This window comes from Megalops cyprinoides, chromosome 5, assembly GCF_013368585.1.
Source record: "Megalops cyprinoides isolate fMegCyp1 chromosome 5, fMegCyp1.pri, whole genome shotgun sequence".
Lineage (NCBI taxonomy): Eukaryota > Metazoa > Chordata > Actinopteri > Elopiformes > Megalopidae > Megalops > Megalops cyprinoides.
The window spans coordinates 3,475,443-3,501,005 of record NC_050587.1 but is presented as its reverse complement, the minus strand read 5'-3'; the positions used below and the strand labels follow the sequence as shown (position 1 = coordinate 3,501,005).

At 42.4% G+C, this 25,563-nt stretch overlaps 1 protein-coding gene across 1 annotated transcript in view; it reads right to left on the bottom strand.

Moving 5' to 3' along the window:
• The window catches only part of lamc3 (laminin, gamma 3), a 65,687-nt gene extending 40,724 nt beyond the window's left edge, over window positions 1-24,963 (bottom strand). The window contains exons 1-4 of the mRNA XM_036528345.1: window positions 24,525-24,963; window positions 16,823-17,127; window positions 3,575-3,705; window positions 1,580-1,746 (exon numbers count right to left, since the gene is read on the bottom strand). Of these exons, the coding sequence (XP_036384238.1) occupies window positions 1,580-1,746; window positions 3,575-3,705; window positions 16,823-17,127; window positions 24,525-24,891 (970 nt within the window). The 5' untranslated portion in view covers window positions 24,892-24,963. The remainder of the gene's footprint in view (window positions 1-1,579; window positions 1,747-3,574; window positions 3,706-16,822; window positions 17,128-24,524) is intronic.
• Between the last annotated feature and the right edge of the window lie 600 nt (window positions 24,964-25,563).

Here is a 25,563-nt window from a genome sequence, read left to right as displayed (position 1 = left end):
TTTTGTGAAACAGACTGCTCGGATTAAATCGGTTAGATTAAATTATTACCAATGATGTATTTATCTTGACAAAGGTCCTTGAACCGAAGACATATTTATGTACAGTAATAACTTCCAATCAGACCTCTCAAAGAACCCACTGTGTGGGGAGCTCCCCTGGTTACCCAAGGTGAATTCTGGGATATTATCCATTTTAATAACTGAACAAGAAGAGCAGGTAACCTTTATCTTGTAAAGAAGAACATTTATTAAGGATTAAATCGTGCAGAGCTTCAGCAAACTTATTTCCAGTGCAAGCAGCACTGAAGACAGACTTAAACCATTTTGTGTTGTCTTGCAACCAGAGTTTTGACCTCTGGTAATAAGCAAGCCGAAACCCGCCACCATTTAATCTCCAATAAGTGTTCACCTTTGCAAGATAAGGGATGCTCCATCTTCTTGGTTATTACTTTGCCAATTTTCAAGCAGCTTATGTTTCTTCTCCCATCTCCCCCTTTGAAAAGTGGCCATTTTATCATTACTCAAACTGTGTATTGAGTGTGAAATAACCACAGGATTATTTTTCTACAAGTAGCATAGTTATTTTGGCACCCATCTGTACCGTAATTTCAGTGGGAATTTTCTGTGACAGTTGCAGTGGTGGTAGCGTTTGATAAACTTTGAGCTGTACAGTCTGAGAAACTCTGAGTCAACTATAAAGGCTACATCACAGATTGAAGATTATCATAATCTCAGAACTCACTCAAAGCAAAGAAACCTTAGTAGGACGGTTACAGAAAGACTACTGTACTTTGAATAGGTGCCATCCAGGGGCAGGAAAATATTGAGGTTGGTAAATTTAAACTTCATCTCTAATACAAAAAGAGAACGCAGACTCAAGTTTGCCTGACAAAGAAAATGACGGCCCTTTTCTGCAGCTCCATGTTGTTGTGCTGAGAAAGACGACACCCATTGTCAATTGTCTAGTTTATAGTTTGACAAAAGCGGCATATGGTACAATTTTCAGACGACTGCACCGTAAATCAAAAGATGGGTCTAGCAAGCTGTGGCAAAATTAGTTTTTTTCATTGGATACAGGGATTATATGTACTTATTGCTTACTTGTTTTGCATTTGTCGTTTTTTTTTAATACGGCAGTCTGTTCAAGAAGCCATCTGTTTAATTCAAAGAGCTACTGTAATTAAAAAGCGTGTTGCTTAATAGATTTGAGCATAAAAACAATTAACTCTCCTTTATGGATTTAGTGGTCAGTCAATTTCATTGTTTAACTTCAAGTTATTCCTGGAGTCCCTGTTCTTCTAATGCATGCTAGTTAAACACAAGCCCCCTGATAAGCAAAGCGCAGACATGTATGCACAGACATACCCACACTAACATACCAATGCATGTCTCATAATGGACTGCATGTTGAGACACGTGATGTATGCACTTGATGTTTTGAAAATGCAGACATGGTTTGGATGCATGTATCATTCATTATGGATTTCCATTTTTTGCTCTCGGGGAAGCGGAGTGATTTTAGGGGTGCAGTCCCCTGTCACCCTCCCTGTCCCATGCCCCCCGGCGGTGGCGCACTCACGTTGGCACTCGTTGGCTGAGTCAGCGGTGGCCCGTGCCCATGGCCTGTCCTGGTAAAAGGGCTGACATTGCTGGCAGTCTGCGCCGGTAGTGTGGTGCTGGCATGCACAGACCAGCTCCCCTCCTTCCCCCTGGACACACTCACTCGCATGGCCATTGCATTTGCACCTGGTTCATCACACACACACACACACACACACACACACACACACACGCACACAGACAGACAGACACACATACACACATAAGTACACACACACACACACACACACACACACGTAAATATATACATATGCACAAACAAACATACATACGTATGCACATACACACAGACAGACAGACAGACAGAAACACACACACACACACAAACACACACACACATAAGTACACACACACACACACAGACATACATATGCACACATGGACACATGCACACACAGGCACATTTGCATAAAGTCACACACAGACACACGCACATGCATACAAATATGGCACAAGAACAGAGACAGAGGAAAGGAGGCGTAGAATGTGAAAGTATTTCTACTGCAGGAAGTTGTCACTTCCCATCTCATCTCTCATGCTTACATATCGCCCAGGATAAGGTTGTGTTTAAATGCCCAACAGTGACTTGGCTATTCCGCCGTGCCTGTGAGTCCAGGCTCCCTGTATATTTAATTCTCCTCTGTGCACGCTGTCCCACAGAATCAAGAGCAATGTGCCAGTGCAGAGAGGGTCCACCCTGCACTTCTAATGGGGAAAGATATATGATGTGAGAGGAGCACTTCCTGGCTGGCCACTGAACACACCAATGCTGTCAAGACGGGCATTAGGGAGCCTGCTGTGATTTAGCTATTATGGGATGTTTCACCCCTGCACATGCGCCAATTCTGGAAGCGTTATTCTCCCCTCACCTGGGAGTTTGTGTTCATCCAACAGTCGAGTGCAGCAGTAGCTGGGCAGATATATATACTTTCGGGTGCATGAGGGGAGAGGGGGCACTCACACATATGTACGGTGAGGGAACATCATCGTCATGGAGCCACTATTTGGGAGAGGAGTGTCTTTTGACGAAACAGAGACCATGTAATGGGGAGCTAAAAGTGAATAGTGGAGGAGGAGCTGAGCACCAGATGTATCCAGAAGGCAGAAGCCGAGCACACTGACTCAAACAGCACATTAGCAGGGAGGAGGAAAGGAACACTAAGATACAGATCTCTCATGGCGAGCAGAAAAACACAGGCTTATCGAGAGAGTCTAAACCCCTCCACGGCTCCCGGCAAAGTGCTTCCTCTCCCTCCCTCTCTTTTCATTAATTTACAAAATGTGGAGATATAGGGGTCCATGGAACAGAGTCAGGGAGGATTACGTAAGCCTTCCCAGTTTAATGGGAGCTTGGCTGAGGCAGTCCACATCTCAGATATCTGTTAGTCAAACAAGAATTGCCTAAATTTGGCTGGCTGCAGTGTAGACAGGATATGAAGTCGGAGGAAACAATGTGTTTTTGTATCGTCTGTCTCCTGTTACTCAGCCACATCCCTTCGTACATCAGCAAAGATTTCGCTCTCTCACACTCTATCCTATTTGGGGCTATTGGGCCTTTCGGTATGGGATGAGACTAAGTTGCTGTAAAACTCCCTGCTGAATTCAAAGCAACAAAGCTGAGCATCATCAGTAAATTACAGTTATGTCAGCCTGCTGACTGTTCTGTCTATGAATTGCCCTTAAGAATTACTGATGTTTTTGTTTTTAATATTCTTCATTTTGCTGATGTGTTAGTATAAAACAATGTGACCTAAAAACAACCCTGAAATGTATTACCGTATATTCAATGGTGAAGGCATATTTTACCAAAAGCTTGTTTAGTGAATCGGCAAATATGAAGTGATTTAACCTTGCCCCAGAAACAGACATGCTGAGGGATTGCTCCCTTGCAAGGGTTCAGAGATAAATTAGTGAGCTGAGCTCTTTTCAAAGGCCTCTGCAAAGTGTCATTTACCTGCCGCCCACAGAAAAATCAGAGATGGCGTAGAAATAGGAACGCAAGACCTTAGCGTCCTTGAAGAACTCGTCTCCAAACGTGTTGAGTCTGTCTAAGGAGATGAGCAGGTCCGTGGCTGTCACCCACTCCTGGAGAAGGGGAGAGAAAGAGAGAGGAAAACAGAGAGAGAGAAAGGGGGAGGGAGGGGGAGGGAAAGACTCATTTGTGGTTGTAGCCTTTGGCAACATTTGTACAAGTTATGTTCACAAATCAATTTGAATTTGGGGAAGATGGCAAAGGAAATGTAGGGGCACAGACAGAGAGGGGAAGGATTCTAATCAGGGGGGATTGGGAGGGTAAAGAGGAGGGGGTGAGGTCAAGGCCCATGGCAAATGGAAGGACAATGCGATCTTCTCCTACAAAAATAACTTTAAAATGACTGCGAACTCCAGTGAGTTAGGACTGCTGCAGCAGCCCCTCCCCTTCTTCCCAGAAGTGCGTCTGAAGTTATGGAGGCACTGGGGGCCGTGCTGGAGATGAAAACAGTCGCCACGGTTCATGCGTCCCTGACTCAGTTTTATAACTTATTATTGTGCTGCGGTCCTGGCTTGGGAGAGACTTCCGAGGACACAGCTGTGTCCCAGGATGTATCCCATCATGCCCCTGTTCTATCAGGGGCTGTCAGGGTAGCTGGTAACTCCAGGTGAGAAAGGGCTACATTCCAGTGAGTGTCAAAAAGGCAATAAATATGAGAGCAATGTCTGGGGGGTGGTTGGTGGGGAGGGGAGGTCTGGGAGGGAGGGCTTCTAGGTTGACTTGCCTGGCTGTCTATGAAAATCCATGTGGGAACCCTGACCAGAGTTGGACATGCATGTGAATGGAGGGGTTTCTACCAGATGGGGGGGGAGGTGACACCTAGGGCCGCTTGGGAGAGCTTGTGGGGAAAATCTGGAGGACAGATGGTCAAGGGAAGTCCTGTAACTGTGAGGAAGGATAATAGCTCTGGAACTGTAACATGTGGGTCAATGGCTGACAGAGACAGAGACAGGGCATTCAGCACGGTCACAGCACTCTAATTGCCATAGCCACTCGTGAAGCAGTCAGCAGGAGTGGGAACCTAGGTAATAATGGTGTACAGTTAGTGTAGCTGGTCACATTGACTAAGGCTCTCTGCCTGACAAACAAAACTTGATAGTGAGGTGTTGAAGTGCGAAAAGCCTCCAGTCAAAGCTGCCATGTTAATGAAAGCTGTGGCAACCCGTCTGCATGCACCCATCTCCCTTCCTATCCATCTCTTTCTCTCTCATTGTCCCAAATGGTCAGATTCCTTTTGGACACTGTACGCCCCTGGCAGGGATTGCCACTGCGACACAGGATGGAACTGGCTGGCAGGACGCATTTAGACTTGCTTATCGACGCCTCCTCGCTAATGGGGTTTTCATGCCGCGTGGACTCCGAGGGCCGCCAGGGTTATAGGTTTAAATGCACAGCCATTCTTCATGTGCCTCTCTGGGCTATAGTTGGGGAAAGTGTATGAGTGAACAGAGAGGGGTTCAGAGCTGGGTCCAGGACACCACGCAGGCACGAAACATTCACATTCTGCGCAGATGGAAAAATGACTTCCCTGCCCCAGCAAGGTCAGAGGAGAATGCGGTCCACGGAGCCGCTTCTGAGTTAAATAACTCGCCCAACTGTGCCGGGTTTGCTCCACGCTCGCAACACCTCCACATGAATCATTATGACACATGAACGCGGCACTTCCGTCAAAGCAATGCCATTGGTCCTTCTGTGGGAGATTCAGTGTTTTCATCAGCGCGAGATTCATGGCCACGGTGGTGGCTGAGGTGTGGCGATCAGTAATCAGCCTGTGATGAATCGGGGAGGCGTGAGCTCTCGGCTGCCAGCAGAGAAAGGTTACAGGACGGGGTGATCTGATCACAGCGCAGCACAGTGTCCCCTGATTAGTTTCTATCAATACTGCTGGGCCTTTGGCAGACATTGAAAAAAAGCAAACTCAGTCAAATTCGTGCCCCCTCCTTCAAATGTCTTATTGACGTGGGGACTCTGTTTGTTTAAATTCTGCTGCCTTACACAAAGACTTGATCTGAATTTCATGAAGTGCCTCTTCCCCAAGGAGCAATCAAAAACATAGCAGGTTGCTAGCTACACCGCCTGTTGGGAATATTTGGAGAGACAGGGAGAGCACAGACATTAGACTATATTTATAATTTACACTGCTTCAGTTAGACCTACTTTTACGTCCCTCCATATTTTGTATTTTACACTTAAAAGTAAATTTCGTTTGAAGTCTGTTCTTTCAGGAACATGGAATAAATATAGAGCTCCTCACTCTTCAGAATGTAGGGTATAGTCTACTACCTTTGTCTGTGACTTTCATTCCAGCATAGACCAGTTCATTTAAAGCCCTTACTGCAGCTGTGAGCCAGCTTGCCTGAGTGGTGACATGCCACATGAAGGCAATGCACTTATAATGCTCTTCATGTAAGAATGCTAGTACTTCAAGGCAACTTTATACAATAGAAACCATAACTGCGAACACTTGAAAATATTTCTGAAGAGCAATAACAGAAGCTGCAAAATCAGAGGTGCATTACCCATAGTACACTTCCTGTCCAGGTGGAAATATTTCATACAGTGAAACAGTGGAAACAGCCCTGTGATGGTAATATTTTGTCTAGGAAATGACAACTGTAATATATGTGGGTTTTTTTTGGTAAAAAATGACTTCCAAGTCCAAATTATGGAATCATTTATGTCAGATTTTTACTAAAAATATTAATAAACAATTAAAGATTTCCTTGATATCTGGACAGCATTACAAAAGCTTAAGCAAACATAATTACGCCTCAGTTAGAATGCTTCAAAAGTGATGAATGAAAAAAATGCTCCTTGTTAACATGCATGAGGGGAAAAGGAAACTTTTAAAAATGTGTTTTTTAAGAGCTAGCTCACAACTTATTCCACTTTTGTTAACTAGCACCCACATCTACTTCTGATTCTACACCATTACATGTGCTTAATTTTTACCTGACACAGTAAGTGGTCCTGAAAGCACTGCATGCCGTATAATAGCTTCAGACAGATGCAGTAAGTCTCAAACAGCTCATTTGAATTCTTGTGTTACCCACACCATCGCTCCCAGTGTGCGTTTCTGACCATCAGTTTAATAACTGCATCCAAAATGGCTCAAAAACTCCTTCAAGTATTTCCATTTTAACAAAAGGATCATAAATAATAGCACAGACTTTAATAGGTATGCCATTACTGACTATATACTGTATACACATATGTACTGCAATTGCATTTAAAGTGCACTTTTCAAAAAACCTTATGTGTATGTATCCTCATGCTCTCCTTTCGAGCCAGGTGCTGAGAGAGCGCCGGATCTGGCCCCAGTGTCAACGCATTGGCCCAATCTCCCCGGGGGAGGCCAGCCCCTGATTGATGCAGCCTGTCCACCGTCCCTCTCTCTCAATGGCAACATCTTGTCATACACAGGGAGCCCAGATTGAGATGGTGGCCTGAAAGCCCCCCCCCCCCCCCCCCATTCTAATAACATTTTAATTCCATTGTTAAAGTCCATCATGGCCTTACTTCTGCTCATTGTCATTCATTGCATGACTTCTAATTTGCCACACAGCTTTCCTGCTTCATGCAAGAAAAAGAAGAGAGAGACAGAGAGAGAGAGAGAGAGACAGAGAGAAAGAGACAGAGAGAGAGACAGAGAAAGAGAGAGAGAGAGAGAGAGAGAGAGAGAGAGAGAGAGAGAGAGAGAGAGAGAGAGAAACCGTTTTAATGGATGACTGAGCAAATTAAATTTGAATTCACTGAATGGCTTTCATCATCTCTGGATTTGAAAAAAAGTGTTTTACAAACTCTGCGACAGAATCCCTTTGAAGTAATCCATCGCTTCAAAGGCAAGATCTACTCACTCTGTTGAAAGGTAAGAGGTTGTTATTCTGGTTAATTTGTTTCATAATGACAAAGACAGGTAGATATACATATAAATACACATACAGTAACTTCTTTATTGGCAGACGTGGCATGTATAAAACAATATCTAGGCTCTGCTGACCCTTCTAGAGGACATATTTTATGAGTTGTTTGTGAGATAACATACAGTGGATGGATGTTGTTACCCAAGTGGGACCTCGGTTCTGTCATCCACCACTGGTCTTAAATATTGCTTCTTTTTGATGTCATTCTTTTAAGACTTTTTCCGAGACAGAGCTGACACATTTAAAGATGAAAAAATAATAAAATAAAAAATCTTTATACAATATGTGGTCCCATATGCCCCAAGAGCGCATTGTAGAGGGCACAAGGATTAAAATTGGAATAAAAAAGAGGGATGCAATTCTTATTATATACCTCATGCAATATGCATGTTCTGTATGAGTTATACAGTGAATGCCTCTGAATGTATTGGAGAGCTGAGCAGAGTTCATTTTATGGTCTGATGACATTTCTAATACAGAGCATAAGTAATGTTCTTCAAAAAGTAAGGGTTACAGGTAGAATACTTAGAAATCACTGTGTCATTTCCAAAATATTTTCTAAATGATCTTCACTTAAGCCTTAATGGGATTCAAAGCAAGGTTTTCATCCTCGGATGAAACTCAGAACTCAGACATTTCAGAGTCCCAGGGCATATACATTTAGGATACATTCGTACCGTATGGTAACAACACTGACTAACCTTCAGTATTGCTGTGACATTGTAATTACAGTAACGTTACATTCTTATGTATGTGACTGGTTTGAACATTTGTTAATTCTGAAGGAGTCACATCACTAAAATACACACTGTGAAAACACACTGCTTTGGGATGTCCCAGGGGCGGCAGCCCACGCCCCTCCTCGTTTGACAGCAGCTTTGTCTCCACACTTGCGGATACCGTTCGGGACCCCATTTTGAGTGGGCCTCGGGGGGACACATTCCTGACTGAGACGGGAGGATGGGCGGCTCAGTGTGTGCCCTAGGGATGCTGGGTAACAGAAGGAGAGATGCTACCGCAGGACATCCGATTTTGAGGGGCCTGGCTTCGCCTCTGATGGCTCGGCCTGTTCTTGGCTGTGCTCCGTGGCGGGGATCTGTCAGTCACAGGGAGACAGGTCTGATGTGATGTGACACTCCCCTCGAGCCACATCAGCCATCAGAGGCTCAGCTGGGTTCCCAGTCTGCTAACCTCCACCGCTGACCTACAGGGCCCCTGCACTGAGCTACTGCATCTCTGCTTCCTGGACTGTGAACTCAGCTTGTCCCTGCAAAGCAGGCGCGCAAGTTCATGTGGTCATTTATTTATCACCTTATCCAGAGCAACACGCGCAGCTTGCAGTTTAAACGCTGGTCATTTGCTCTGCTGGATATTTACCAAAACAGACCAGGCTAAGTCTCTCACTATGAGGTCAGACCAGCAGTAACCCGCACATAATTCAAATCCGTCACCTTCTGATTGCGAGTTCAACTCTGTAACCTGAGGGAATGAATTACAACATAACAGGATAAATACAAAATATTACAAAGTCACTAAAATCACAGCAAAACAAATATGAGGGAGGATCTTACAACCCCCTCAAATTTAGATCAAAAGTGTTTGCCCTTGTGATCGCTCCTGTTTGGCTTGAATCACACAATGCGAACGCACAATACTCCTATGATGTCCCTGCATTGTCTGCTCCCTGATTCATCAAAAATGGGCAGCACTATTTAGCCATTTCTCCCAAGCATCCTACTTCTGCATTTGCTCTGTTCTCAAAAAAAAGGAGCAGATCGAACAGATATTTAACGTTCCTCCATCCCGCTAAGAAGACTGCACTCTCGCCTGTATAATAATTACTCCATTATTGTTTATGAAATTTTGTAGTGTCACAGTTGCTTGATAAAATCCATTTTGCTTTGTCCCTGCGGCTAGCTGGTGCTGAGGACCACGCGTCTATGCCCAGGGATCCGGAGTTGGCCATTGTTTCGGGTGAGGAAAGTTGTGTTGCTGCTGCGAAGTCTATCAAATCTGTACCCACACCCAAAGAGATTTTCATTCAATACAAAGAACCCAACTGGTACTCAATTCCTGTGTCCTGGATTTAACATTTCTTATCTAAAATACATGTGTCTTTCTCAGTTCTTCGATGACAAGGTAGTACTGAGATTATTACTTCAAAGGGTGTTGTGCAGGATCATTGCTCATTGCACACTGCCAAGAAGAATAAACAAGGAGAATGATATTAAAAAGCATACCCAAATAAGGACTCCCTTGTATGTTACTATTTTTACCTTGCCTGTCTTAATTTTATCTTGTGCATATTCCAGGAGCAGAATCAGTAAAACCTTGACAACATACAAATGATGATGACACTGACAACACTTTCACAAAAACACCTACTATGGATCCGCCACTTCATCTATGATGATTGACAACCCTCCGATTTTGAACATGGGCCACTTCGATCTAATGATAGACGTGTTGATTAACACAGGGCTGGTGCCTTCACTGAGGTAACCTGATGGAAAGCGGCACGAGTCAAATAGCCATTCTATATACATTTATTTCGCTGGGCGCGTGACACGCCGCACAGGGTGACAGTTTTGTTAGCTAGAGAGCCCTCGCTACCTCCACAGTAATGGCGGTGAGGTAGTAAGACTGGGAAAACCTAGTTATAAGTGGGCGTCAAGACCATAAAAAATAATGGGACCTCTGTGGAGTGGTGGTGCACCTCAGTTTATTGTTGTACATGCTGGGACAAAACATCAAGCAACAATCCAAAAAGAAAATAAGTACAATTTTCCAGCATTCCACTCTCTGAACAAATGCACAGCAATGTTTACACGAAGTCTTAAATAGCCAGGACAAAATGAAAGGCAGTCCATTACAGCAGGCACCACCCATTTCTTTACCCAGTGATGTCTCCACAGCCATGCTTGAAGACACGGTCCTGCCTAACCCCGCAGAGCATGTCCTCGTGTCAGTGGACACATGCCACCGTTCAGCTCCATCAGAAAAGGTCAGCTCGCTGCTGCGAAAATGTGATAGACATCGGTATGGGTGCCGCCAGGCACTGGTGCTCACGAATGCAACGGCAATCGATGCATTCTTTAATATCGACTTTCAAACACCAAACAGGAGAAAAAATCTAATAAATGAAATAGCATCATTGATTCTCCTTTCAAATAGAAAAAAGAATGATCAATTATCTGACTTCTTGTTCGTGAAATATAAAAAGAAGCCCATTCACAGCCAATAGAGGGAGATCTGTCAATTTATCTGCTTATGCGGGGATTCATATTGACACAGGACGTTTATACTGGCAGTTTTTCTCAGTCTTAAAGGGGAATGCTAGCTACATATAAGAGTCAAATACTTTCTCTACTATTATTTGAATCAGAAGGTATCTTTCAACAAAATAATAATCTATATAGTAGCCTTTAAATGTACAGACATTATATTGACCTCCCTCTTGTAAGGGTATAGCTTCAATCTAAGGACATGTTGGGAATCTTGTAAATAAAAGGTTCGTTCCTATCTTGCAGTGTGAGGACCTTGAGGACCTGCCAGCAGCCTGCATACATGAGACTGTAGAGTTTTTGCTGCAGTGCTTACACTCAAAACATATGCAACTTACAAACAGCCTCTCTGTGCTGGGTCTAATGGATACTTGCTAAAGAGTAACCACTTATACATACTAAACACAAGACTCTATTACTCTATTCTATGATGAATACTAACCAAAGGCAACACAAAGGTGATGGGGTCTTTTGTTCACTCCTAAAGAATAAAGAAAATATAGAATCATCAAAGCCTTGCCTTGTTTGTATGGTATTTTATACACAAGTGCAGTGACTTTAAATCACAATATCTATCACAGTTGTAACATGGTATGGACAGGATTGGGGAGTAACGGAATACATGTAACAGTGTTATGTATTTAAAATACAAAATATGAGTAACTGTATTCCATTACAGTTACCATTTAAATTAATGGTAATCAAATTACAGTTATATTTTAAAAATATTTAGATTACTGAAGGGATTGCATGGGTTTTTTTTAATTTAATTTCATTTATTTTTTTCATTTAATGTTTATTCAGTTGGAAAATCTATCCAATGATAGACAACTCCGACATGGTTTGATGAGTTTGATGTGGAAGGACTTGACTGGCCCGCACAGAGCCCTGACCTCAACCCCATCGAGCACCTTTGGGATGAACTTGAATGGAGATTGCGAGCCAGGCCTTCTCGTCCAACATCAGTGCCTGACCTCATAAATGCTCTACAGAATGAATGGGCACAAATTCCCACAGAAACACTCCAAAATCTTGTGGAAAGCCTTCCAAGAAGAGTGGAAGCTGTTATAGCTGCAAAAGGGGGACCAACTCCATATTAAAGTATATGTATTTGAATACAATGTCATTGCAATGTAATGGTCAGGCATCCAAATACTTTTGTCCATATAGTGTAGTTTGGCTGCATTGGATTAGCTATTCAGCTAGTAGGCTAGTAGGTAGCCTATAGTATTGAAGCTAACTAGCTAACGAGTACATACAGTGGCAAAACAAGTGAAAATTCACATGTTCAAAATTGTGATTACTCCAACAATTTCACACTACGCATATTATTCATTAAATTGTTAAGCTACTCCTTTCTCACTTACAATGTATTTAGAGTGGCTCGTGCCTTTTCTAACTCATGTTTTCGTGTAATGTAGTTTTTACAATTCTGAAGAAACTGCAATGAAATTCCCAAAGACTTAACATGGGGGTGCCAAAATGTTAGCCACAACAATGCTAAGTGAACATTCTAAAAATAACCATTCATAGGGTGACCATACGTCCTCTTTTTTTCCTGGACATGTCCTCGTTTAGAAACGCATGTTTTAGGTCCCAAAACGAGGACATGTCTGGGAAAAAGAGGACGTATGGTCACCCTAACCGTTCAGAACCTTAGTCAGATGAATTATACTGGTGCACGTCCTTATAAAATTTTCATAAAATGCTTTAGATGTTTTTCATGTGAAATGTTATCATATTTAAAAAATATAGACTGTAGTTTATGTATTGCAGTAATGTTCGTGAGAATCACCCAACCAGTTTATGCCACATTCACACTTTTACTTACAAACTTTTAAAAATTAAAAACACAGTGTTCAGAAAGTAATCCAAAGTATTTACATTACATTACTTACCTTGAGCAATCTAACAGAATAAATTACAAATTACATTTTAGGGCAAGTATTCTGTAATCTGTAGTGGAATACATATTAAAAGTAACCCTCCCAACCCTGGGCATGGATGACCATTTTTTTCCTTAGCTATGCTATAAATCTCTGCTTAGTACTGGGTCTGTGACCTTCTGCCCTTGAAGATATAGGAGACATCCTTTGGTATAGCCCAGATTCAGACACAGCTGTTGATTCAAGCTTATTGTTGTGATGTTGCTATGTTGATGTAGTTAACCAGGCCAAAAGGAATGGTGAATAGAAAATGAGGAGCCCATGAAAGAAGTGCTGTTATAAAGCTAGCTTGCTGGTTAGCAAACTGTAGATCTGTATTAGCTTGTTAGTCTAACTACAAAACAGGAGACAGAAACATTGCCACTCACTGAACAATATCTACTAATAAACATTAGTTAGCCAACACCAACTATTAGTATCAGGTAAACAGCTAATTAGTTGGCACTGACGAAATTCTTATATATTCTGTATGTTTTGCATTGCACTGTAATATGGTAACGTCACTATTTTGTCCACCTTTCTCTGTTTGTCATCAGACTTTCATTAAACCTAAGCAAATTTTAGTTTGCAAATAGTTATGTTTGTTTGCGTCAGTACTTTGGCTCCCTAGCTATTGTTTTTGTGTTCTCCCTGTCTGTCTATGTGGTCCATGTGCTTTTGTTTACAGATCCCATGTGTTTCTGCCCTGCTCTCTGCCCTGTCCCCGCCCACCTGATTTCCTGATCGCCCCCACCTGCCTGCCTGCCCACCTGCATTCCATCTCCTCGTTAGGCCTGTCTTTATCTACCTGCTTGTTTCTGTCTCATTGCCAGTTTCTAACAAGTGCCTACCTGTTTTGTACCTGCCTGATTAGTTGTTTGTGTTATTCCTACGCTGACTTTTGCCTGACTTCTGACTTCGTCCCTGCCCGCCACCCTGCCTTGTTGCCTGTTCTGCCTGCCTGCCCGGTTTGACCCAGCCTGCTCCTGGTTTCGATCCCTGCTCCTCGCTTGTTCTGCCCCAGACTGCCTTTCTGGTTTTAACCCTGCCTGTTTTGCCATTACTAACCTGCCCTGTGATTTACCATTCCTATAAAGTCTCTTGGAACCTGATTACTCCTGGTCTGCATGTGAGTCTGTGCCTGTGCCTTGACAGCTTGTAAGATATATTGTATGATATTGATGACTAAAACATCCAGCCATTTTAAGGTCTTAATTGATTCTAGAAAATGATAGCATGCTAATATAATTACCCTTTATCCTCTATTTTACATAGATCTATGTAACTAACTTCAAATCCAAATAACTGACCACACCAACAACATACATGGAAGAGAGTAAAAAAATAGCAATTTTAGACTAATAAAACAAACATACAGTGCTAGCATGGTGAGTAATTGGATGTTTAAGTATTAATGGTGGAGGTCCACAGGAATACCAGTCAAACACAAACCTGTACTCATGTCTGTGGTCCATTTAACCACTTAGCTATAAAAGCAGTCCCACATGGTACAAGGTAGGAGGCCTTACCCACAATTACAAGGAAAAATGTATTCACATAGATTCAGCCAAAGGGTCAGGGGCTAAAATCCTGGGTGGGATGCCACAGTTTGCTTCAGCAAATTAACTTTTTTACTGTGAGCACAGTACGGCACTATGACAAACACAGACCTACAATGAACAGCTTAGGGTTTGGTACTGCTAGTGAAGAGCAGATGGAAGAGGAGCAGTCAGCGAGGTGGCAGCGCCCACAGCCCGGTGCAGAAGTAAAAAATAAATGAAACACTAGCTCTTTGCTCTTCATATTACAGCTAATTAGAACTCATTTTAATTACAGCTCCTGTGAATTAATGGGAATGTCAGGCCAGCACCGAAACGTGTAATGCAATGACACAGCTTTTAATTTTAAATTCAGCAGAGCACGATGGTGAAGTGCCTGGAGTACACAAATGTTGCACTCGACATTGCGGTTTTTTAAGGGTAGATGGAACTAATGGCAAACTGTGTTCTGAAACATTCCCCAAAACACTTCCTTATTCACACTGCAGGGCCATGGCATACATGCTTAAATGTGTCGTGTGACAGAAACACAGAGACCATCACTCAGCATTGTATGTTGGCGTACACTGGGAAGCTGCCCGGCTACTCTTCCATTTGGCAATGCTGATCAAACTGCCGTGATGTGCATGCTGATATCCACAGTGATCCATGGTATCTCTGTTCAGGTCAAACACCTGACTATTTCTGAAACAAGTGAAGAATGCTATGAAATGTTTGTCTGGTTCATCCAAATATAACACATACATTAATGGTTGACTGGTGGCTGCTTGAAATACAATAACAGCGGTTAAGGGCTTATAACCTGAAGGTTTCCAGTTTGATCCTACCTTGAGTTGCTGGTGTTTGATCCTACCGTGAGCTCTGCTGTTTTACCCTTGGGCAAGGTGCTTAACCTGAATGGAATTTACATGTAAATGCTTAGGAGACACTCTTCTCCAGAGCAAGTTACACAGGTTGCTGTTCTGACAGGTTATCCATTTATTCAGCTGGATATTTACTGGGGCAATTCTGGATTAAGTGTCTTGCCCAAGGGCACAACAACAGTGCCACAGCAGGGAATTGAACAGAAAACCTTAGGGTTATGAGTCCTGCTTCTTACCACTGCACCATACTGCTGGTTCCACACCTCAATGGTGGTGTATTAATTGCACCGGTTTCTAGCTACATGAACAGATAACTAAATTATGCAAGCTGCTCTGGATAAGAGCATCTGCTAAGCAAATTCCATGTAGTGGAACACAGGAAAACAGCTTTTTTATTGAGCTACTTCCTCACCACTCTTGCTTCCTCTGGCATTGTTACCAGCGTTACCATTTATAGTCATCTATGTCATAAACATGCTTAATCCCATTGGCTAGAGGAGCAAGATCAAGAGAGTTGGTCCACTGCGTTTCTGTCCATGGCTAGAGGATATGTTTTATCGATTGCATATGGCAAGGTGAAGGCCAGTAATGACTTTGATGGCTAGACATTGTTACCAGCACTGTTTCATGCTCACCCCAACATGTTTCAGATACATGAGGCAAAAACCGGGAGAAAATAAAATACAACACAACAGAGAAAAGCAGAATAGAGGTACCAGCTGACTGCACACACACATCTCCCTTTCGGAAAGGAATTCATACTCATTTTGAAACCAGGCGATGGAATGGAATGGGCTGAGGGGGTGGGGGGGCTCCAAAATAGAGGGTTCCACATTTCTGCCTGTGAATTAAGTGGTTGTTGTTAAGCCACATAATCCTATCCATAGCATTTCCAAAGAAGAGGCAGACCTGCAGCAGGAGCCCAATCCGACTTTAGCAACACTCCCCCCAACATATTACGCCCCCCCCCCCCCCCCCCCCCCACCCCAAATACAGGACACAATGCTCACTTGAAGAAAAAAAAAACACACACACCAGACTTAATCCAATTTTTTTCAACCCCCTGAGGCATTTCGCTGAAAAAACATCTCTATCAAGCTATGTTCTGCAGATTAGCATGTATTCCAGCTGATGGGCGTTCATTTTTAAAACACCAGGCTGCTGAAATGAGGGTGTTCAACAGGGGGGATGAACAGTGAGTGAGTGCCATAGATTAAAACAGAACTCCCGCTGACAACACTTTGGCGCTGTGGCTTCTTTAAAGAGAGCGCATGTACCTCCTACCTGTTTCTACCTGCAGGACACAGCGGCAGTGATAAAAAAAAACCTTAAATAATTCCAACACTCAGACCTGGCTGCACTCCTGTCTTTGGGATATTCAAATACATCTTTCTCTGCTGCGAGTGCTTTATATCCACTGTATTCAATCATTCACATCCACCTCTCTATATTTAGATGGTATAAACTAAATAACAGTGGAAAACAACCAAAACCAAAACCAATTTTTTTCTTTACGACATTCCATGAAATGGGATGGGGTAGAATTTCAGGCCTGAAGATACTGTGTAACACATATATAAGCACAGGCAGAAGTAGGCACAAACGCAGTATGTTACCTGAAGCACTGGACTCTGGTCGAAGTTGTAGGCACTGGGCCGTCCTTCAAGGGTGGAGAATGCCACGTTTCCGCCAGTCAGTGGAGAGATGTCGCTGAACTCATCTGTGCAAAGGGCCATCCTCTCGTCATCACCAGGGCGAATGTAACCCTTGGCATCTCTCCTGTACGTCTTCTGACAGGAGGCGCTATAGTACTGGTAGGGAAGCCAGGGTCCCCCCTCCTTCAAGCGCTTGTAAATAGCAAAGCTCTCTGGGCGACTGGTGTGGAACTTCAGCCGAATGTATGTGATCTCGAAGGCCTTCCCTGCAGACCACAGATAACCAAATCGATTAAAACCAAGCCCACCTTTATGTGGAAAAATGGCTTCCAGAACTAAGACTACAGTTATATAACAAAATAAAATGCTAATAATGAAGCATGGAAGAAGGTCATTTACTCTCATTGAAATTTCTGTTCCTGCAAAGCCATTTTATAAAACCCAGCCCGACTGGCTGAATTAATCAGACTACACAAGGAAAACAACACTAAAAGGTAAAGCCGAGTAAAAAGAAAAAAAAAACAAAGTATAAGAATTTTTTTTAAACTTTGTTGCAGTGAAAATGGTTAAGATTTTTAAAGGTCTGTTTCTTGACTTTGACCTACATTCTGGATATACAAGGATCTTCAAGGAGGGAACTTAGATCGAAAACATCAGACAGGCTCTCAGGGAGTCAGGAGCAAGGCTCTAAATAAATTAACTTCATATTAAACTGAAAGCAAAACTATTGATGCTGTAAGCTGGAAAACCTTTGAATCATGTCACAACTTAGTTGGGGAGTGAAATGAAAGGAATCCACCTAAATTAATAAAGGTCTTATAACATGAAGGCTAAATGTTGAGTTTGTCATTTCTGGTGCCTGACAAGTTTGGATGTCACATTTCCTAGATATAAAACATTTACATTTACATTTGGCACACGCTTTTATCCACAAGTGAGGCAGAGTACAACAAAAATCCATATAAGGAGTAATATATATAAATATTATAAATATTAGAAGCACAGCATGACCACATTTCAACAGTTAGCCAGACAAGGTACAAGATGGCTGGCAGAGATAAAGGTGCGTGAAACCATAGAGTAAAAACTTTTTTTTCAAAGTTTACAATATAAGAAATTGCTTTAGGGGGTAATGTTTCTGGTGTTTAGGTGAGCACAGAAGAGCTGTGTTTTCAGATTTTTCTTGAAGATAAAGAGAAACTCAATGGAATGGATGAAGTTTGGAATTTCGTTCCACCATTGGGGGACAACGTCAGAAAAGGTTCTGTAAAGTGATTTTTGATATGATGGGACCACCAGACGCCAATCCGTAGCTGAGTGTAGCAGTCGGGAGGGAATATAGACTTGTAATATTAAGTTCAGCTAGGTAGGTGCAATTTTTTTGGATGTTCTGAATGCAAGCATCAAGGCCTGGAACTTGATGTGGGCACCTACAGGGAGCCAGTGGAGCAAGACAAACAGAGGTGCACCGTGGGCTCTCTTTGGTTGATTGGAAACCAGATGTGCTGCCGCGTGGCATAATGGTGGATGCAGGTAGGTCAGCCAGGACAGCATTGCAGTAGTCCAGTTTTGAGATGACAAGAGCCTGGACCGGGAGCTGTGAAGCATATTCAGATAGGTGCAGGACAAATCTGAAGCAATACTTTTTGGCATTTACACATTGCGCTTGGGCCCAAGGAAGTTTTCAAGACAGGACATCACATTGGCAAGGAGACTGTGCCTTTGCTCTGATCTGTTTGTATTCTGAAGATGCTACAGCAGTCGCAAAGTAAATATTATAAAAAAATCCACCCCCATCACTTGAAAATGCACAGGTCAAGGAACGAAACACGATGTCCTTTTGTGGAGGCTTCCCAGAGCAGCATTAATGATGCATTTAAATGATGTAGGGAGATACTGTGAGGAGGGAGATCGAGAGACAGTGGGAGAGAAAGCAGCTCTTTAAGCATTCAAAGTATGCTAATTTCTAATTTATGAGCCTCAGAATCTCAGTTAAAGGATTTACTATATAATTTTTCTTGCAGCCAGTGCACTGCTCATGGGAAGCTGAGTAACTGAAATGGCTGGGAAAGCCCACTTTGGTGTGAACAAATATCTTTTGGTGCATTCAGTCACAGGAAAAATAAAATTTAAATGTTTGAATGCATAACGAGGTCTCAGGTCCCAAATCAGGTACTGGAGCACTGACTTCTGAAAGGGAAATCTGATTTGAAAGGCCAGCACCGACGTAGGATTTTGCAGGATTCCTGGGTCAATCACACACAGCAAACACATCTGCAGAGATGGGTTGGTGTGGTTTTCTCCCAGCCCTGAAAGGCCGGGCTTGTTGGCATTCTACTCGTGTTGATACTGAGTATTATATCCGTGTTCCTCCAGCTCCAAGTTGAACGCTCTCCCTCACAGGGCCGATTTTTAGTTAAATGCATTAGTACTTTTTTGCACTTTTACACTTCAGTCTCACTCACCAGCCACTCCGCACGTGGCCCTGCTTTCCTCTACAATCAGAGTGAATGCATCACTTAAAGCATTTTTTGTGCTCTTATCTCCAGGATTTGCGCGGAGGTGCAGACAGCAAGGCAGTCATCCCAGAGAACTGTTGCCAAAGACCAGCGTCTCAAAATTTTGTTGACGTCTTGAGGGATCCAGTTTAAGAGAAGATTTCTTCAAAATTAAATTAGTTGGAGGGAGAGGGATTTGGCAGGCAGGAACGGGGAAGTTTTGATTAATTTGTGGCTGAGCTTAATTGTGGTGTTTGGTCTTTGTTTGAGAAAACAGCCACTACAGCCTGGGAATTGCCAATGCAATAGCAGAAAAAAATGTCCTCAGTCAAAATTGAATTAAACAGGACATACATGGATTTTATTTATTTTTAAAAAAATATTTTTGCCATATTTAGATACATGGTCAATGGTGGTTGCTGCTCTTGTTCTTCGCAGATCTCCAATCAATCTCAGTGCACTCCACATGCACTGCCTCGCATGTAAACCAACACAGCAGCCAGCATTTCATGAACTGACAGAGGAATCAATTGATCCGTGGGCAGCCGACTTTATCACGCTGTTAGATGTGATGACTTCCCTGCCAATACATTACACGCTCGTTCTACAAATTCCCTTGACCGAAATTGATCAAATGAAGACCGCTGTGGTTACCTTGGTAACTTGAAAGATGTACTTCACTGAATCTTTTTGCCTAATGAAGCAATTTTGCAGTCACACCCCTGACAGTTAGAGGACAGAAATGAAACGTCCTAATACAGAGACCACAAAGAGGAAGGAATTTTAAATCTGAGAAAAATTAAGGATTGGAATGACAACAATGCTTTGGCCAGAATTTGAACCCATGACCTCCAGGTTGAGAGTTCCATTTCCTGCTTATTACCCCACACTGATGCCCTGCCCTCCCCCTACTAGCCATGCTAACTGGTTCTGAATGATCTTACACTATCTCCAAGTATGAGGAATAATACAGATCTCCTGAAAAATAATGAGAGGATGAGATGAGTCAAGTAGATGCAATGTTTTCCTCCTGAGTATTAATTTAAATAAAACACACATTGTTCCTGTCTTGTATTTTTAGTTTTTATTTCTGTGTGTTGTCTCTTGAACCATTAATAACATGACACAGCATTTGGCATGTATTTATATGTATGATCATTAAAGGATTACTGCATTCGGGACATTGACAGCTTCATACAGGTGAAATCATTCAATCTGACAGCCTCCAGTTATGAAAAATTACAGAACTGACTTGATACCAAAACACAGTTTGTCACTTATTCCCTGTTTCCTCCTCCTGTTCTTGGACTAATATGTTTGAAAAAAATACAATGCCGAAGACATTGTGATACAGTGTAATGCACACACTGAGACAGGTTAATGGCCTTTTTTGCACAGCGCAGAAGCGGTTATCCTTTGTCAAAGGGTGGTTTCTCTGATCTCTTTCCATCTTGTTGACAATTTTACCCCATCACACTGAAACTGGGCTTTGTATCAGGGAATCTCCCTATGGGGCAGGCTGAACAGGTATAGCAGAACTAATAAGATAGGGGGGAAAAGACTGATAACACATAATGGAGTGGAGTTATCCCTGATATGAAATTATGTTTAATTCTTTTAGACGTATGGAATACTCACCCAGTTGGGTGGCTCATTATTTGCACCACCAGTGATCACTTTACCTACATCACATACATTTATTATTAAACTGTTTGGTTTTGAGGGTGGCTCGCCCATGTCTTTGTAGCTGATGTATGCAGGAGAGGGACTGAGACAGAATTGCTGAAATGAATTATTATGTGCAGGGAATTAACTTAGGTAGCCCATTATATTGATTACTACTAAAACAAAGTAAGCACACAAAACTGTAGTTTTATACATGTGTGTCCACCTTTGCATATGTTTGCATTGAATATTTAGGTTTTGATGAGTTGTTCATTTCAAATGGTTATTTAATCATGAGCTGTCCCAAATCATGAACATTATGAAAAGTCATACTGTGATGGTTAGAAAGCACTGCCTCAAAACCAGGAAGGCCTATTTAATGAAAAGCCACTTAGCTAGTGCCTTTTAATACTTGATGATCATGTGAATGGTGCAATGAAACCATTTTGTTACTGAGCTTCTCCCGGCAAACCCCCATGTGTCTGCCATCTGTATCAAAAGGGCCTGTTAACTGTTGCGAGGGATGGGCTCCCCATCAGTGCTGCGGTAACACGTACACAGATTAATACAAATAAATAAATACGTTTTTTCTTTCAACAAGACAGCTACACACAAAAACGGCTGTCTGACCCCATCTTTATTTTCCTTGAAATGATGCTGAGACTCAACTTTTAATCACAATATTTACTGTATCATAACATTTACAGGAAGTGTCTGAAAAGCCAGATTGAAATAAATCTTGTCGGTGGTGAAGCATCAAGTGAAACAGTCAGAAACCTGCCTGTGGGAAACCTTGCTGTTAATTCATACTAACTCACTGGTATGGAAACATCATGACTATGAAATGTATATAATTAAGCCTTAATAAGAGTATATGAAATGATTACTCATTCTAAATATTTAAAGAGACACAGTTCTACACATAATTCACTGCAGACTTTAGTGCTTGTGTAAACAAGTCAGATTAGTAATTAGAGATTCAGTTTTTTATCCTCAGGCTTATCTGAATTTTCCCCATCGTACACAACGATGCTGTCTGTGATGTGAAGTGACAAGATTGAGGATTAAAAAAGAAATGAGACGGTTTCGGGATGGTGTTCAGACAGAGTGCTGTGGTGGCTTTTCAGGAAACGCCCACAGGACCATCACACAGTAGGAATGCTTAGATTTCTATTGGGTCAGTGAAGTGATGGCCGGTCTGGAGCAAATGGCTGTCCATTTTCCCCGGGCAGCTATTCTGCCAACTGTGTCCTGTGCCCACAGCAGCATGGCTGCGCCTCTCTCTCAGCATGGGTACAGCGGAGTACTGTCCTGCCATCTGATCCTGACTTCCTTTTCTTTTTACCCTCCATCCCAGACAGGAAGTCTGTTCGTTTAGCTTTGGCGGATGAAAACCATATGAGGCTCATGTTGCGTGTGTCTGGGAAAAGCCTGACCCTAATTCGGAATCCTCTGTTGCCAGACCGCCTGGCAGGTTTCTTCTCTTGAGTTTTGTTTGTTCTCTGCGCAAACTCTTGACCCGGTTGCTGTGTGTTCCCCATAGCTCCTTTCATGTGTGTTGTTTTAAATGTTCCCTTCTGCAGCGGCTTGTTTTGTTTGGAGAGGAAAGAAAACAGACCGTTCAGGAAGGACCCAACTACAGCACAGCTGGAAGAGGCACCAACTCATTAATACTGGGGAGTCCACAATCCCCCCTCTGTGTGTAGAGCCCTACAGGCCCGACAGCCCTGTGACCCTGAGCCACAGAACTAGCTCTGCCTGCTGTATGACTATCAATATCATCATGGCTGTGTTGTTAGCTTTTTACCTCACATTTTCCCCATGTTCACAAAGTATTACATACATTTTCCCTTCATTGTTGCAATGATGTTTGACATTTGAGGCTCTGTAATACTTTGTGAACAGTACTGAATAAATGAAGAGAAATTTAAATGCATTTGCTTCCATTTTTAAACGGTTAAAGGAAAGCATTCTATGCAGATGTGCAGTAATAAAAACAAGGTGGGTAAACTGTCAGAAAGTCAATGGAGACCAAGAGCATTTTCATGAACTAATTGATTTTTTTTTGCCAGTTGGCAGTTGGGGTCTCTATGGAGATTTTTGGAGCTAGTTTGCATGAAAAAATATGGAGATTTTTTTTTTTTTTTTTTTTAGAGCAGGGGAGCCAGGGAGGGTCTTGTATTTTATTGTGGGCTTAAGGGAGAGTCCTACCCAAGGCTATTAAATGGATTTAATGAATTAGACAGCTAGATATGTGGCTAGCATGTTTATAACCCCCTCTGGGCTTTACAGCAATGTGCGACTCCCCTACAGACAAGTACCATACAATACAATATATACCATGTGTCAACTGGCAAAAAGATCAGACACTTACAGAGTAAGTAGCCATCTAGTCCAGCACACCACAGGCAGCTACAGGTTGCTTAGCTACAGGTCAAATCAATATTTGTCTACAATCCTATGGCCAGGAAATGCTGCTGGTAGTTAGATACATTATTTTTAAGGTAAAATGAAGCTGGTGAGGATATTAGCAGGCATTTTGTTCTACATTGAAGATATGGATTGGATTTGGATTTTGATTGGATGTGCAATGTGGATATCTCAGTTAAGTTACAGAATCAGCTCTGCATTTTAAGTGTACACTGCCCCTCTCTCCATGCTCACTCATGAATATTTCAAGTGCACACAATAGCTGTTGCATCACTGCAGCAGATCCTACGCGTTGGCACTGAATGAAGCGAGCTAGCCCCTCTCTTCCAAGCACTTTGAGATAATTAGACATCAGATACTCTACAGTTTCATTCTTACCATACAGTTCTGCAACGCAATCAAACAGCATAAGGGTACATTTGTGCATGCTCAAATGGTCCATGTTATCAATAGCAGCGATGTGGGTGAAATATGTTTCCACCACCAGCACATAAACAAATGAAGTGCCTGAGGAGGGTGAGCTGTTTCCCTAACTGTTTCTGCAAAAAGGCAGAAATGTACAAGCTTTTAGTGTCAATCACACACACACACGCACTAAATTTTGATTTCTCCACAATCTGCAATTACAGAACGTCTGCTGTGAACCTTGACTTCAGTGGACTGCGACCGACTATATCGGTATTTCTGTCTGTACCACTTAAAAGTGCACAGAAGAGCCCCACTGATATATGCCTTCAATTATGTGTACAGTGTGACTTTAAGCCATTTCTAGGGTGATGCCGCTTTGCATACAAGAGCTGAAGCATTAAATAAAAACATCCATGGTATGTTTGAAAAGACAGCTGCTCTGTATTAAGTTTTTTTGTTTCTGACACAGTGTGCTATGCATTTCTTATAACTTTTAAAATCCATATAACTTTATCAGGACATATTAAGGGCTTTGCGTGTCAGACCTCCTGTTGTAATCTGAAGACAAATAAGCTGGTTAGAAGACAATAGACCAGGAAGATCCTGCCCTTGTGTAAGAGCCAATTAGAGAGAAAGGACTGAAATGAAACAGGTGTTCTTACCCAAGTGCAGGGTGAGGTTGACAGAGTTTGGGTACTGCACCCCGTAAAACATGGACTGACTCTGCCACCAGGTGGGCTCTTCGTCGGTGTGGAAGTCGGTTAGGAAGGTGACATTGTGGTGCCGCCGGGGGTCGACAGCATCGCACTGGTGGCAGGAGCGAGTGGATCCGGCCTGCATGCAGTAGTCCTCAGTGGGCAGGCCGCACACATTGGAGGCTAGCACAGTCTTGTTGAAGGCCGCATTTTCAAACTTGGGCATGCAGCGACTCGGGGACCCCTGGTCATCGTAGCAGGAATCCATGCCTCCTGAGACCAGATGCGAACAGGTTACAGCTAGGAGGAGCAGTCCCAGCATAGCAATCTCCATGATGGAGCAGACAGGAGGTGCAGAGACAGAGGATGGACACACAGACACATGGGAGAGAGAAATGTTCTTCTGTGGTTCCCTGTGCTCTCCCTCTCCCTCTACACTCCACCTCCATGGGCACTCCCACTGAAAAACTGCACAAGAGTTTCCCTGTGATCCTCAGGCACCAGGGAAAGGCCATGAAGCAGACTGACACATCCTAGGTGTTTGCCCTCTGCTGGTTGAAATTGTAACTGTAGGGAATCAATATAATCAGGTGTAATCGGGGTGATAACTTGTTGCTCGAATGTCACAGGCTAAAGGCAAATAGATAAGTTTTCACCAAAATGAATGAAAGTGTAATATTTTATATCTGGGGGAAGGCATACTATAAATTATAAAAATAATAAAAATCAAACAAACAACTTCAAACAAATATACAACCACTCCACAGATCATTTTATATTTTTAACATTAACAAACAAAATGTGGATCATTTTCAGTAATGCAGTATATCATCCAGCAGAACTAATATGTAAAATAAAATGCCATAGCAATATATTACTATTTAATATATAACTAGTATAACGTTTATTGTGCTAATATTGTATGACTATACTGTAGTGAAATGTACTATTGAAAAATTACCTAGTGGATTACATAGTGGATGTATTGTTCTAAGTACCTGACTGT